Source organism: Branchiostoma lanceolatum, chromosome 13 (genome assembly GCF_035083965.1).
Source record: "Branchiostoma lanceolatum isolate klBraLanc5 chromosome 13, klBraLanc5.hap2, whole genome shotgun sequence".
Lineage (NCBI taxonomy): Eukaryota > Metazoa > Chordata > Leptocardii > Amphioxiformes > Branchiostomatidae > Branchiostoma > Branchiostoma lanceolatum.
The window spans coordinates 19943434-19958623 of record NC_089734.1 but is presented as its reverse complement, the minus strand read 5'-3'; the positions used below and the strand labels follow the sequence as shown (position 1 = coordinate 19958623).

At 40.7% G+C, this 15190-nt stretch overlaps 1 protein-coding gene across 1 annotated transcript; it reads left to right on the top strand.

Annotated features, from left to right (window-relative positions):
- The first annotated feature begins 5312 nt into the window (after positions 1 to 5312).
- Positions 5313 to 13395, top strand: LOC136447767 (G-protein coupled receptor 54-like). The gene is made up of 5 exons (XM_066446812.1): positions 5313 to 5696; positions 6141 to 6276; positions 7335 to 7594; positions 12094 to 12228; positions 12725 to 13395. The coding sequence occupies exons 1-5, from the start codon at positions 5316 to 5318 to the stop codon at positions 13013 to 13015; spliced, it is 1203 nt and encodes a 400-aa protein (XP_066302909.1). The 5' UTR covers positions 5313 to 5315; the 3' UTR covers positions 13016 to 13395.
- Positions 13396 to 15190: the final 1795 nt, after the last annotated feature.

The window sequence follows — 15190 nt, the reverse complement described above, 5'->3', positions numbered from 1 at the left end:
CTGAGAGTCGTTACTGTAGTGAAATCTTAGGGCTCGTGGTATGAAGGACATTGGATGTCGTTTGCTTTTGCTGATCGTTGATTGGTGGTGTCTGAGGGGGTAGTCACAAATACCCTGAGAGGAGAGGTGCTGCCCTGCAGGATTTTTCAAAGTGTTCTCCGGGTAGCTCTCTCACGTCTGCTTGCTAGAGAAAGGAGTGAGTCAGCAGGTAGCCCAATGATTCTGAGACAGCGATGTTGGATAGATTCTAATGAGTCTTCACATTTGTATATACTAACTTAAGTGGATTTCGCTGCACGTGCGTACTTAAAATCATAAACGTCCTAATTCAGAACGATCATCAGGGCCCTGAATCAGTGGTGTGTTCATTACAAGTCTTCATAGACGAATTTCTCGTAAGCTAAGATGAAGGAAACTTATTAATAACTAAAATTTCGTTTATTTCAGTCTACGGGGAAATCAGTCTGCAAAAGTCTTTCAGGACCTCATGACTGCTTTGGACACAACTGACCGCACTTTCACAACCATCTCCATCCTGCAGGACGGCTGATTGTCATTCCTGGTGCGAATTTGGCTTAAAAGAAACCCAAGCGATATAAGGGCCCGAAAATTGGATTTTGAAAGTCAATTTATTTAGTCCTTCCTATACATGATTAGTTCAAACAACACTATCACAATGTATAGCGACGTCCATCATGCAAAAATATGACGTCGTTGTGATGTGAGAACTCACTGAAAATCGTCGCCAGAGTTTTTGTAGGCTTGCAAAAGCAAGGGAATCGTGCGGCACGTTTTTGAGCGGTTTTGAAATATTCAAAGCATGAAGCTATTACGCAAATGTGCTAGATAGTGTTAGTAAATGTTTGTTTTTTTTAATTCCATATTTTGGGCCCTAATATTGCCTTGGTTGCCTTTAACATCATTTCCTAATCACACAAAACAGCACGACATGACCGACAATGAATGATAGACATATCAGAAACAAAGGCTGAAGTCTGCCGTGGACACCTGGTAACATTCAGAATTCTAGTAACTTGCACGTTTAGGAAATATCAAGCCAAAGGCTACCATGCAAATTAGCAAAACTTAATCATGCAAATTAGTCTGCCCTCATACTAGATATCATTTCAATCCAGCCATAGCTTCTTAAGTTATGCTGGACAAAGAATGCAGAAACAAGAGCAAACTGGAGTTCCATGACTCATTACCTTCGCCAAATAATCAAGGCTTATTATGGAGAGTGCATTTATCCAAAACTTTAAAATCATTAATTGGTGGTACAGGACTAGTATACATGTATGTGTTTAGTGTGTTGATAAATGTTTACATGGCCTACTTCTGTAGGTTTACATTACCTGCATCCCCAACCCCAGCTGGGACATAGTGTCCTCGAAAGCAGGTAGTACAGTAATAAGCCCATTGTAGAAATTTCCTTATAATAGATATGGCTTATATGTTATGTTAATGAGCCCTGTCATGCAGGATTTATGTCTGATAAAGTTCACCTTTACTCAGCTTCCTAATGCCACGAGAATACTAAAATACTTATAGTATTTTAGTATTTTGTAATTAATAATGCAAATAAGGTAGCTATTTGCATTATTGATATCTATCGATACCTCTCTCTTTTTCAGTTACATATGTCACACGTTTGAGGGTCCTATTATGAAACGCAGCGGATTTATAAACTTCCTTTGCAAATTATGCAAATTAGCTCCTGCTTTACATAATCAGTATTCGATTATGTGTAGCATCAATCAAGCTATCTACATACCATAAATCAAGACGATCCGTCGACCCTATTTCTAGTTATTCATGTCCGAAGGTCAAAACAAATAAATTAAAAACACCCAATGCAGTTCCAAACAAGTCGTTAGGGGCCCCAAGCGTACACACCTTACTTCATGTGGCATGAACTATCTACCAACAAAAATCGTGACCGTATCACTTGCAGAAAATTTGACCTCAAACTTTGAAGCTACCCTGCAGTACCTAAGGTACCCGCTAGAAGGCCCATCATCGAACTTGACCTTTTCCTTCAAGAAAACCTACCCATCTACCTAATATCATGCACCCCCATCAACATCTCCTCGAGTTATGCTGTCTACAAACAAAAACGCATATAAACACAGTCCGCTGCAGTACCGTAGGAAAATGCCAGGTGACCAATTTTTTAACTAGACCTCCGTTTATACACTCGCTACGCACCCACCACAAATCATGCAGATCTATCAACAGTTCCTTGAGTAATGTTGTCTACATACAAACACACAAACATACAAAGTCCGCTGCAGCACTCTAGGAAAACGCCAGGTTAACCATTTTCGAACTTGACCTTTGTTCTCACAACCATTACTAACCTACTAAAAATCACGAAGATCCATTATAGGTTTATCGAGTTATGCTCTTGACATACATACAGACCCACTCCACAGCTGGTATAACCGATAATATAACCTTCTCGGCGAAGGTAATCATGCAAACAGACTTACACACAACAACACATATTCATGGAGGTAACTATTGTGCATGCCGTTGCAACTTTTCGGCAGAGCATTCGAACAATATTTATCTTTTTTATATGCAGTGCCCATATTTTGTACTTTCTCACTCTCTTCAGCAGTACCTTCTCGTATTTTTTCTCTGGCTACATGCCAACCTGTATCTAGCAGGATCGCTTTGTTTTCATGTCTAGATCTGCAGAATGAATACATCCCTATTAGGCCAATTTGCGGGTTATCTGGCTACTAATTGCACAATTGTTGCTCTTGAGAAAGCAGAGGTAACAACGATAAATAGGTAGGTGGACATGTCATTCAATCTCTGTCTTCGTTGCCGACAGTATAGGTACAGAAGAATGCAAACCGCAGTATAGAGAAAAGAACTCCTGATAAGGAGCATTTGATGTTGCTCGTTTGCTTGTCCCATTATGATCAGTAGCCGAAAAGGTACTGTAAGGCAGCCCATTGGCTGCTTCCCATGGGAATGAGTTGTCGTACTGTATGTACTCTATTCATAGGTTCAGGTGCGATGGTGAGAATGAAAGGACTATTCGAACATCATTTTAGACAATAGGTGTTTAAAACAAGCGGGTCATTTTGCGATAAGCTGTGTAATGACGATTAAACGAATGGTGATTTTCAGCGTGATGAAAAGACATTACGAGTCGGTAACTAAAATTATTTTGGATATGAACATTGGCATATTTGTTTCTATATGGCGATGCTGATAACAATACTACAGTTCCACCGCCTCATACCTTCGCCAAATGATGTTAACCATTTCGAGTGATACCGTTAATGTTTCTCATTGATAATGTGAATATAGTTCTCATTTCCATGAATCACGTCAGCTGATCATCTTCTCTACCCAAATAACACATTCAAGTTGTACAAACTATAAACATCTTATCAGAGCAAAGAAGGCTATTGTAGCATTTTATCATGGGTCCTGTAAATGAGGACCTCATTTGCATTGTTTGTGCCTGATAATGCCCACATCTACTGAACTTTCAAATGCTCCAAGAATGAAATACCCATTATTTACCAATATGGAATTACAGTATTTTGTCATTTATTTTGCAAATTTCTATCCATCGATATTCCTCTCTGTCTCAGTTTCATATGTCGTGTGTTCGAGAGTCATATGTATTTTGTGATTTATTGCGCAAATTAGGTATTCGTTTGCATGATTGATATCTATCAATATTTCTCACTTTCTCAGGTACATATGTCATGTGTTTGAGAGATTTATAAACTTTCCTTATTGATTATACAAATTACCTACCAATTTTCAGAATATGTAGATATATAAATCGTCACTTGAGCTATCCACATACCGAAAATCATAACTATATGTCAACCCCTTCTTGAGTTATACTCTTGCAAAGTTTATAACAAAATCGTCTCCTTCCCAAGAGCTATCTACCACTCAAAAAGCATGAGCTTGGTATGTCCAGAACACGAGATATCAAAACAAGAATTTCCATTGCAGTACCATAGAAAACCGGTGCAATGGCCTAGTTGGTAGAGTGCTCGCCTTGCACACGGTAGGTCGTGAGTTCGAACCCCGGCCGGGTCATACCAAAGACTTTAAAAATGGTACATACTGCTTTCTCTGCTTAGCACTCAGCATTTGGGAAAGAGTATGGTAGTTAAACACACACATCACTACCAGCGAATCAGCCCAGCGAATCAGCCCCCTGCTGTAGTGACTTGCACAAATATGTGTGGCCCAAGGGCTATAGAAATGGATTGGGCGCCACCCCTATGTGTCTTTTCAAGACGCCCGGGTCACTTTAACCATAGAAAGTCACTAGGTGCCCCAAATCATTTTGAGGTCTCACAAAGACCTACCCACCTACCAGATATGAAGACAATTCATCCAGCATTCTCGAGTTATTTTTTTTCACAGACACGAACGCTGTGCAAAACATAACCTCCTCGGCGAAGGTAAAAATACACCTCACCTCATGACAACTATAGTAAGAGACTAGGAATAGTTTAAGGTTTCTATAGACACTTTTCAATCAAAATGGGATCAGTGTAAATTAAGCTTATGTCGCTGGCTACCTCTATTTAGTATGTCCATTTCAACGGAACCTGCTGGGAGTGCATGCCGGTGCAATGATTCCAGTTTATTGCCAAGTTGCGCCCGGCACACCCACCCTTCACTCCCCTTCTAGCAAGTTAAAGCAATTCAATCACTTCAGAATATACTTATTTGATCTATTTGCACATAGTAGGCTATTGTGAAACTGATATATGGTAGTTTAGGAAATAGCTGAGAAGCCAGCAGAGCACAGTTGGAAACCAGATGAGCATTGAATCCACATCAGACTTAATCACTATTATATTGTTATCAAATTTCATGTTCAAAAATTGTGTTTCATCTTACATACTACATTGCATTGCTTACATTGCATGATCTGCACGGACAGTCTGTTTCGCGAAGATGATCATAGTTGGCTAGAACTCAAGCAGTCTGGTAAACATAAATTTTACTGCCTTGTCAACTATTTTATTTTCCATAATGTACAAGTGGCGGTGAGAATATAAGTTGTGTACAACGTGATTCCCCCGTCTCTTTGTCTTTTTCTATCAATTTGTATTATTTTATGTGTCTTTAACTTTAAGAAAAATGACGTGCTGGGCAGAGGACAGAGAAGTAGGTAGAGTAGTCGGCCTGAGCCAGTTGTCAGGATGACGAATTTGACGATAGTTCATTTATGCTGTCTTCTAGGCTGAGTTGCGTATGGGGCCTGAGTTGAGCTCAGTACGATATTAACGGTGGATCTTCAAACCTGACTAGAGAAGATGCGTACCTTGTTGAACTGCACGGGAAACGCGACCAGCTCCGACAGCATGATAGAGGAGGTGTCGAACTCTTCTTGTACGAGAGATGTCGCTGAGGCGGGCAAGTTGCCACTACCAGTGCCTATGTCATGGGACCATTACGTGCCACCAGCTATCTTTGCATTCATCTTTCTGGTTGGACTTACTGGCAATTCCCTTGTGATCTATGTGGTGGCGTTCTTCCGCAAGATGCGAACCGTTACCAACTTTTACCTGTGCAACTTGGCCGTGACAGACATGACCTTCCTGCTCTGCTGTGTCCCTTTTACTGCCGCACAGTACGCCATGCCTTCCTGGGTCTTCGGCGAACACATGTGCAAGATGGTTAACTACATGATGCAGGTAAACTCGCTCGTCGACAATAGGCCACAGAATACTAGTAAGGTTAGATAGCAAAAAAATCAACACATTTTACATAGTATTTTGCACATGGTGAAACATGTCGTTAGATGTAGTAAACTCCCAGCAGATAACGAATATGTAATCGAAAAAATATACATATACTGTCAATCAATTAAAGTGGTCACAAACTGCTCAAAAGACCGCTCAGGGGACCAATAACTTGTATGTGGACGAGCGGTCATTATAGACAGGATTCTCAACGGAAAAAATTATTCAAGGTAAGGACCAGCAAAGAATGGTGACATCGGCCAGGTACCACTTTGACTGGATTGTAAATGTGTATCGTGTGTAGTAGTAAACCAACAACAATAGTAAAGTAGACACAGCTGTTGTTTAAGATCTAAAGGAGATAATGGAATTAATCCTGTTTATTTCCTTCTGTAGGTAACTGTCCAGGCTACCTGTCTGACGCTAGCTGCGGTGGGTGTTGACCGGTACTGCGCTATTGTGCACCCCGTGGCTTCCCTCATCTTCCGCCGGAAACGCGTAGCCATCTCTGCCAACGTTCTCATTTGGATCGGTGGGATGTAATCAGTAATCTACATATATGAATGGGCATGCCAGAAATGTTGATTGTATTATTACTGATGCCCTATCTTCATCACAAATGCATCCGCAAATGTGATGTAATATCATAAAATATCAGTCACCTACGTTGATGAATGTTAGACATCCAGGTAATAAGATACGCCAAAAATAGTTACTCAAGTAACAAGATAAAATTTTGAAACATCTGGAATTGTCTTAACTTCATTAACATATCTATTCAGAGTTTTGGTATAAAACGTAGTTCTAACGATTCAGGTCACACCGACAGAGCAGCGCCACTTATTACCACTTGTACTCTAATAAAGGCTTTTTATTTGATTATAATATGAATTCCAATTGGCGGGTAATTCAAATACCATCACCATCTTGATATACCAATCCAACATGGCGCAAATGATGTCATATGAAAAGCCTATATAGTACATGTACAGCATTACAAGATGATAAGTTGTTTTATGGCAGCACAGTAGCACATGTATTTAAATGATATCGGTGTAAGTAATGCGATTGTAAGTTTTACTTTTGGATATGTTAGACATTGTTAAGTTACTGCCATTTCAGATTAAAGTGTCTGGTGTTACACTGTGGAATCTCTGATTTTGTCGGTGGGGATCCCGATCGGAGTTTTATTTCTGTCCACAGAGACTCGGAATTTCTACTAGTAGAATCGTCGATTCTGTGGCAGAGATCCCGATGGGATCAGGATCTCGAAAGACAGAATCAGCGATTCTACCAGATCGGAGTCTCTACCCTGACATACAATGGCTCACACCTGGCAGACATTGCGAACCACTATTTATGCATGGGGCAATGAAAGAGGGAACTAATTCACGGAGAGGTAGTGTTTTTGGTCTGTCTCTTTGTGCTATCGAAGTTAAACATTTTCCATCTGCTGAATGTTCAGAATAGAGTGACAGGATGTGTAAACATTGTCATTTTTCCAAATAGTCATTTATCAGCGTCGACTGACAGCCGGCGCACACTGTCATATATATATGCATGTGAAAAACATCCAGTTGTTTTCTGCAGTATCTTTCTTGATGGCCCTCCCGATCCCCCTGCACTACCGCCTGGTGGAGTGGAACTGGAGTCCGTACGGCTGGCAGACGATCTGCCGTCCCGTCTGGCCGTCCAAGGACTACGAGAAGGGGATCATGATCTACACCTTCTTGTCCACCTATTTCATCCCTCTGGTTGTCTGCCTCATCAGCTGCGTACCCATCATCTACCGGCTGTGGCATCGCTTTGATAACGTCTCTGTTTCGGTGCCACGGAACAACGCAGAAAAGGTGTGGCGACTTTTCAAACGTTGACAAAATGTGTTTCACACTTGTATGTACTACTACATGTGTGTTTAATGTGTTTTACCCTTATACGGAATGTGATGTGTTTCACACTTGTCTGTATGTGCGATGTGTTTGGCACTTATACGTAGATGAGTTGAGTTGAGTTTATTAGGATCCACAATTAGCTTAACAACTACTCTTCCTGTGGTCCAAACTGACTGGACAAAACTACATGACACATGTGAACACCACAGAATTTACACAAATGATAAAAGAAGCATAAGGCTGTGTATATACAATCATACAAAGTCGACAATATATCAAACTACTTTACACTTTCAAACCACTCCAGGTGCTGGACATTCTATACAAGAAGCGCTTTTTCTGAGCATTTGTTCTGGGCTTCGACAAGAGGATGGTTTGTGATTTAGATGACCATGTTTGATAACCATGTGACTGCATTGTGATCTGTCTATACAGAGAAACTGGCTGTTTGTTGTCCATGATTTTACGGAAAGTCATCATGCTTTTCTGTTGGATCCTGTCTTTCACGGACAACCACCCTAGCATCTGCAGCAGAGCGTCCCTGTTTGTGAACCTATCAGTTCCAAGGGCGACCCTGGCCGCTCTGTTCTGTATGACTTGTAGTCGTTTTATGTTCTTTACAGACGTACTTGCCCACACCGAGCTGCAGTAGTCTAGATGTGTAAGCACGAGAGCTTGAATCAGTGCGGAAGTGACTTCCTCACCCTGCTCACTTGCGCCATGCTCCTGTTACACTTCTTAACTACATGGTCTACGTGATCATCAAATGTGAGATTCTGGTCTACATGTACTCGCAGTAGCTTGACAGTGGGTACCTGTTGCAAACTCTGCCCCCTGAGTTCTAGATGTAGAGGAGGTGCGAGGTTTGTCTTCCTGGATGTCCCAACCAGCATGGTCCTTGTCTTGCCGTTGTTGAGTTTTAGCATATTGTTGTCGGACCATTTAGCCACACATTCCAAATCCACCATAGCCTTTGTTTTTATGTCCTGTACAGTACGCCCTGCTGCATGTACTGTACTGTCATCAGCATACTGATCCACTTCCCCATTCTCTACAATTCCTGACATGTCATTGACGTAAATACTGTACAGTTGTGGTCCCAAACAACTTCCCTGTGGTACCCCGCATTGTAGCACTCGATTTTGACTATATGCTCCATTTGCGTACACCTGCCAATTTCTATTTGATAGGTATGACTGGATCCACGACAGCACTTCCCTTGAGAATCCATACATTTTGAGCTTCTTCAGAAGAAGGACGTGATCCACAAGATCAAAAGCTGCACTGTAGTCCAGCAACACTACCGAGGTCATCAGTCCTTTATCCATGTTATCCAGCCACTCATCTGTCATCTTCAGAAGAACTGTTTCTGTAGCATGTAGCTTTCGGTACGCGTGTTGCGCATCTGATTGCTGACCTGATTGGGAAAAGTACGAGACGATTTGTTCACTGGCCAAGATTTCACAGACCTTGCCACACGTTGGAAGGAGACTTACAGGGCGAGAGTTTTGTCCGGTTAGTGGCTTACTGCTGTCTTTCAGAAGTGGAATCACCTTGGCATGCTTCCATTTTGCTGGGAATGTTCCTGTTGCAAAAGACAGGTTGATTATGTAAGTAAGGGGCTCTGCTATGATATCCGAACAAATCCTCAGCCGTTTGTTGTCTATTCCATCATGGCCATGGGGTTTTGCCATCCGGTAGTCTTGATAGAATTTTGTGCACGTCCCTCGCTGTAACTGAACTAAGCACAAAGGACTCATGCCCTGGATTTGAGTATGTTTCTTCACAGTCCGTGTAGCCCATACCAGAACGAAGGATGGAGACCTTGGTCTCGTAGAACTTTGCGAAATGTTCTGCTATGTCCTGCGGTTTGCTGAGAAGTTTTCCATCTTCTTGCACACATGCTGGACTTACAGTATGCTTTCTTCCAAGAAGTGAGTTGATGGTGTTCCATGTCTTTTTGGGGTTCCCACTGCATGCTTCAAATGTGTCTCTGTAGAACTGAGCCTTTGCCTTGCGACAAACTGATACCACTTTGTTTCTTAGCTTCCGGTATACAGCCCAGTCTGATGTCAGTCCAGTTGTGTTGACGTCACTCTTTGCCTCATTTCTCATCTCCATCAGTTCCTTGATGTATGGGGTCAGCCAAGGGGCTGCGTTTGACCTAACAGTGAACTTTCTTATTGGTGCATGTCTGTCACATGTGTCCTGCAAAATGTCAGCAAACATCTCAGTCGCTTGGTCTACATCATCAAAGTTATACACCAAGTGCCATGGTGCCTCCCACATTTCAGAAAGGAATGCTTGCTCCGTGAAATTCTTATATGTTCTTTTGTGCACTATTCTTGGTCCTGTGGTCTGGATCTTTGCCTTGCGTGAAAACATCACAGCATCATGGTCTGAGAATCCAACAGTCTCTACTCGTATTTTGCTACATTTGTCAGATTGGTTGGTGAAAATAAGATCAATACATGACGACATTACTGTCTGTCCTCTATTTACAGTTCTAGAGGGTTCATGTACCAACTGCTGTAAGTTGTAACTTTCAGTCATATTTTGCAATTTCTTCGATGCATGTGTATTCCTAGTCCAGTCAACGTTAAAGTCGCCTAAGACATATGTTTCCTCTTGTTCAGATGTAGCTTTGTCTATCAGTAGTTCAACATTATCCCAATATTCGGCATTAGCACTAGGTGGTCTATACAACACAATCACTAGAAAGGGTCTAACATGTGGTAAATGAACCTGCACACAAAGTGCTTCCACTGACTGTACCATAAGATCTTCTCTAATGTTGGGAACTATGACACTAGTAGTGTACAAAGCTACGCCCCCTCCATTACAATTCCTGTCTCTACGCACTAGATTGTACCCTTCAATGCACACCTGTCCATCTGATATCGTATGGTCTAAATGCGTTTCTGCTATTGCCATTATGTGGACATTATTCTGTTTCATCATCCGTTCTAAATCATGTACCTTATTTCTTAAACTGCACACATTGAGGTGAGTGACTTTTAATCCTTTTGTTTTCGAATTGTTCATTTTCACTGGAATGTCCACTACAACTAGTACAAGAACAGTAAATGCAGGAAGTTTCATTCTTCTAGCCAAAATTTTGAGTAACTAATGTAATCTAAACTAAATTTGCATATCATAACTAGTTGCCAAATCAGAGACTACCACATTCAGAAAGCATAGGCTAGCCCGATTTGCATATCAATATACGTGAAGGGATTACCCTGATATAAAAACAATCAGCAAACAATAAAATACTGCCTGCAGCTAAGTATTGCACATTCACAAGTTATCAATTAAAATACACAAAGATGCGATGGGGTTGATGTATGTATATGTGATAAGTTTGAATTTTGTCTGTCGACATCTGTCTGTCTGTATGTATGTATGTATGCGTGGTGTGTTTGAAACTTGCATGTATGTGTGATGTGTTTGACCCTAATATGTATGATTGTGTAATGTGTTTTTAAAACCATTGAAGTTCCTATCAAAGAACACAATGGATGTATAGCGTTTCCTCCTTGTGCGTGCGCAGTCCGAAGGTTAACCCTAACCTTGCCTCTGGAACTAGAAGCCGCGACTTCGATGCCGACTGTGTCGCTCACCTGACATGCGCGCTATTGGAATTGCAGGGACTTACTCTGTTTCAGAGTTTGAAAGACAGTAACTTAAGAAGGTGTTGGCCACTCTAAAACATGTGGCATAGGTGTGGACAGAGATGTACACAATGAAGTGCAAGTTATGCAAATTGGGACTTAATTTGCATAAGTAATGAGGAAAATCTATATTTCCATTCTAGGCATGTTGTGACAGCTCACACCTGTTAGTTTCCAAACTGGTTCATGTATTCCCCAGGGACCCAACAGCTTGTGGTCAAACCACAAAGGGATATGCAACCAAACCTGTATATTTGTTTCTATCATGTGGATAGCTTAAGTGTTACTCGATGTAATCAAATGGTGATAAAGCGTTTTATAAACCCACTCCGTTCAATGGTACGACAGTTTAAAAAATGCATCATATGTAATTGAGAAATAAAGAGACATTGATAGAAAAAAGTTATGCAAATTAAGACCTAATTTGCATGATTAATGAGAAAATACTGTAATTCCATATTGGTAGATAGGAATTTCATACTTGTGGCATTTGGAAGCTATGTGACAGTAAACATAGTTGAATATGAATCATACAAATGTGGGCCTAATCTGCATGATATATATTTCATGGAGATTTGAGGTCTCCGAACTCTTGTTGTGCTTGGGTTAAAATGTGCGTCATCATCATCAGCCAACGATGGCCGGCGAAAAGAGATGGTTGAATGTACTGAAAACATTACCAGAGAATATAAAAACATTTGTTTTTTACGCGGATAAAAAAGATGAGGTTGAACTGTAGCTGTGTTGAGATAAAATCTATGATCCAAATGCGTTGTTTTGTAGACCAGGAAAAGTACCTTCATGGTCCTCGGTGCGATCATCCTCTTCACGGTGTGCTGGCTCCCCAACCACGTCATCAACCTGTGGTGGCACAGCAGCTCCAACAAACAGCTCACAGCCGCTGTCTACTACAGCAAGGTAAAATCAGCTACAGTTCATAACAGCCTTATTTTTGTATTATGCAATATTCAATGACATAAATTAACAGACTGCATTCAAGTAAACAGGACTTGTTCATTTTATCAATTTAAAAAAAAAGGTCTTTAGCTCATTTGTACATTGACTTCCATGGAATATTCTATTCAATTCCATAGCTACATTCCCACAATATGGGCAGATAGAGAAGCGTCGCGCTGGCATTATACAGATAGAGAGACATTCAACGCACCTGGAAACGTCTTTGAAATCTTCAAAGTAATTCATGATCAGGAAGTGGAAACATAAATCGTTTTAGATCATGCAAATGCCGACCGTATTTTTACGATCAATGAGACAATGTTGTTATAAAACCTTATTTATAAGTCATCAGTATTGAATGTTTGTGGTAGAGGCAAAATATGGTATGTTTTGTACAGTTATTGAAAGGAGGTTATAGCTGGTGAATTTTTACCATTATAATTATATTTCCCTGTAGTTCGTGGGGATTTGTTTGAGTTACGCCAACTCCGCTCTGAATCCCTTCGTCTACGCCATGGTGGGAGACAGTTTTCGGGAGTGCATCAAGCAGACCTGCTCACAGAAACAACACCAGCGGCCGCCACCGGACAACAGACGAACCTGCCGACAGAAAAAGGCTCAAATGGAATCTCGGTTACAGACCTACAACGTGTCGGGAGTACTCGGTAGTACAACAAAAAAACAGCTTTATGTAACAAGTAAGATCGAAAAGAAAGTCATAGTCTTTGAAGCGGAATCTTCAGTGTAAAACATATTTGCAGTCCTTGATTGCTTTTCGACTGGTAAAGCTTGCAACGTGTCACGTGTCTTGTTGTTCATCTGGGTTACATGTAGCCATTTTTATGGCCCTTGTCTATATATGTGGAGGACGTTAGATGAAAGGTTGTCAGTTACATTCTTTACTAACTCATGGATAGTGCTGTAAAATGTGCTAATCGTATCTTCTTGTTTCGGTCAGACCTGTGACAAGTGCATAGATACACCTTACTAACAGCTATGGGAGCCTTATATAACATAGATTTGGGGACGGAATTTCCGGTCAACTGCAGCTCAGTATGGCAGTCATTTTAAAAGCAATGGCTACGTTAATTCTCTGACACAACTTGGGAGTAATTCCTTACGTTGAAATACATATAAAAACGACACCTTAATTTGCAAATCTTGAGCTTTTGTCTGAAAGAACAGCAATTCAATATAAAATTAGTTTTATTTGGCAAAAAAGACAATTCAAAGTTCATTTTACAAGCAGATTCTATTCGTAAACTTGTGACCTCTGTTCTTTGCAGCAACGCTCGCACGGTAAAAGTGGCGGAATGTAAGGTTCCTGGTCCCTAGGTTCGTCACTTTAACCTTACTCAAATAAACATTCTGTGTCGTGCGCAACTAAAGCCAGGCATATTGATCCAAGTTTAAGAAAGGCTTTCTTCTATTTATGATGACTGATACATGCAGATGTAAATGTAACGTTGACAGTGAACGTTTGTTCATAAACTTTGTACAAGAGCGTTGCATGGGACTAGAACTACTTTAGGTATGTTATCTAAAACAACTGTACAGACGTGCGGCAAACACCGTAATGGTGTGGTGTTCATTTTTGTTTGTGCATATTTGCTTGTAAATCAATTCGACAATACCAGTCATGAATTTGGTGTAATATGATGTTTATTTAAAAAATAAATGTATATCTGGCAGAAGTATCCATGTCTTTCTTATGTATTTAACATGCGCTTGTATGTCGCTAAATATGGCCGAAAAATGACTTTGTACCTTGCGTATCGCCTAGCACAGTGCACTCGGACCTGCACATTGTATGGTAGAACGAACCGGAAGTTAACGTTATAACTCAAGAATGCCTGGGGGGATTGCCTTGATATTTGGTCTTCACAAGACCTTGAAATGATTACATTTTGGACCCCCTAGTGTGTTTCTAAGGTACTACAGCGGAACTTCGGGTTCTGAACATGCTATGGTCCTGATTATTGAATGCTAGATAGCTCTTTGGGAGAAGATTCAGTCTTGTAGGTTTGGGTCTTTGGAACTGCAGGGACTAATTCTGTTTCAGAGTTTGAAAGACAGTAACTTAAGAAGGTGTTGGCCACTCTCAAACATGTGGCATACTGAGAAAGATAGGAATATTGATCGACATCAATTATACAAATGAAGATCTAGTAGTAACGTTTGCGAATCTAAGACATCCAGGTAGAGTGGAGATATTGCTTTGGGTGGGTGGGTGTCTCTGTGTGTGTGTGTCTGTCTGTCTGTGTTTCCGGACTTTTGTAGTCAACATAACTCAAGAACCTCTTGATGGATTATGATGATATTTGGTATGTGGGTAGGTGTTGGAAAGACAAAGGTCAAGGTCGATTTTCGTCTGGTATGTGAACTTGGTACTGCAGCAGAACTTCCATTTCTCCTTTGACCTGGACGTGCTATGGTCTTGATTTATTGGTGGCAGATACCTTGGGATGTAAGGGAGAAGTGGTGTAGGTTTGGGCCCCCCAGCAGCTTGCTCTAGAACTACAGGGGAGTTTTCGTCAAAATCATCCAACGACAATAACTAAACAAAGGAACGACAGATTCCCATTATATTTAATATGCAGGTAGCTTACAAATAACACATAATGGAAGGCAAATTATGTAAATTGAGACTTGATTTGCATGAATAATGAGGAAAATATATATGTGCAGTGGTTTCCATTACATGACTCAAATACATGTAACATATGTAGATGGCAGATTAACAGATACCAATTATGCAAATTATTCCTAATTTGCATAATCAATGCAAAAGTGCAATAATTCTTAGTGGTGATTGGTAAATAATTGGACTGTCAACATTGTGAGCTGTGTAAGTCATCTAAAGGTGTACATGACCAAGCATAGATTATTCAAATGTGGAAGTCATTTGCTTAACCAAAATATT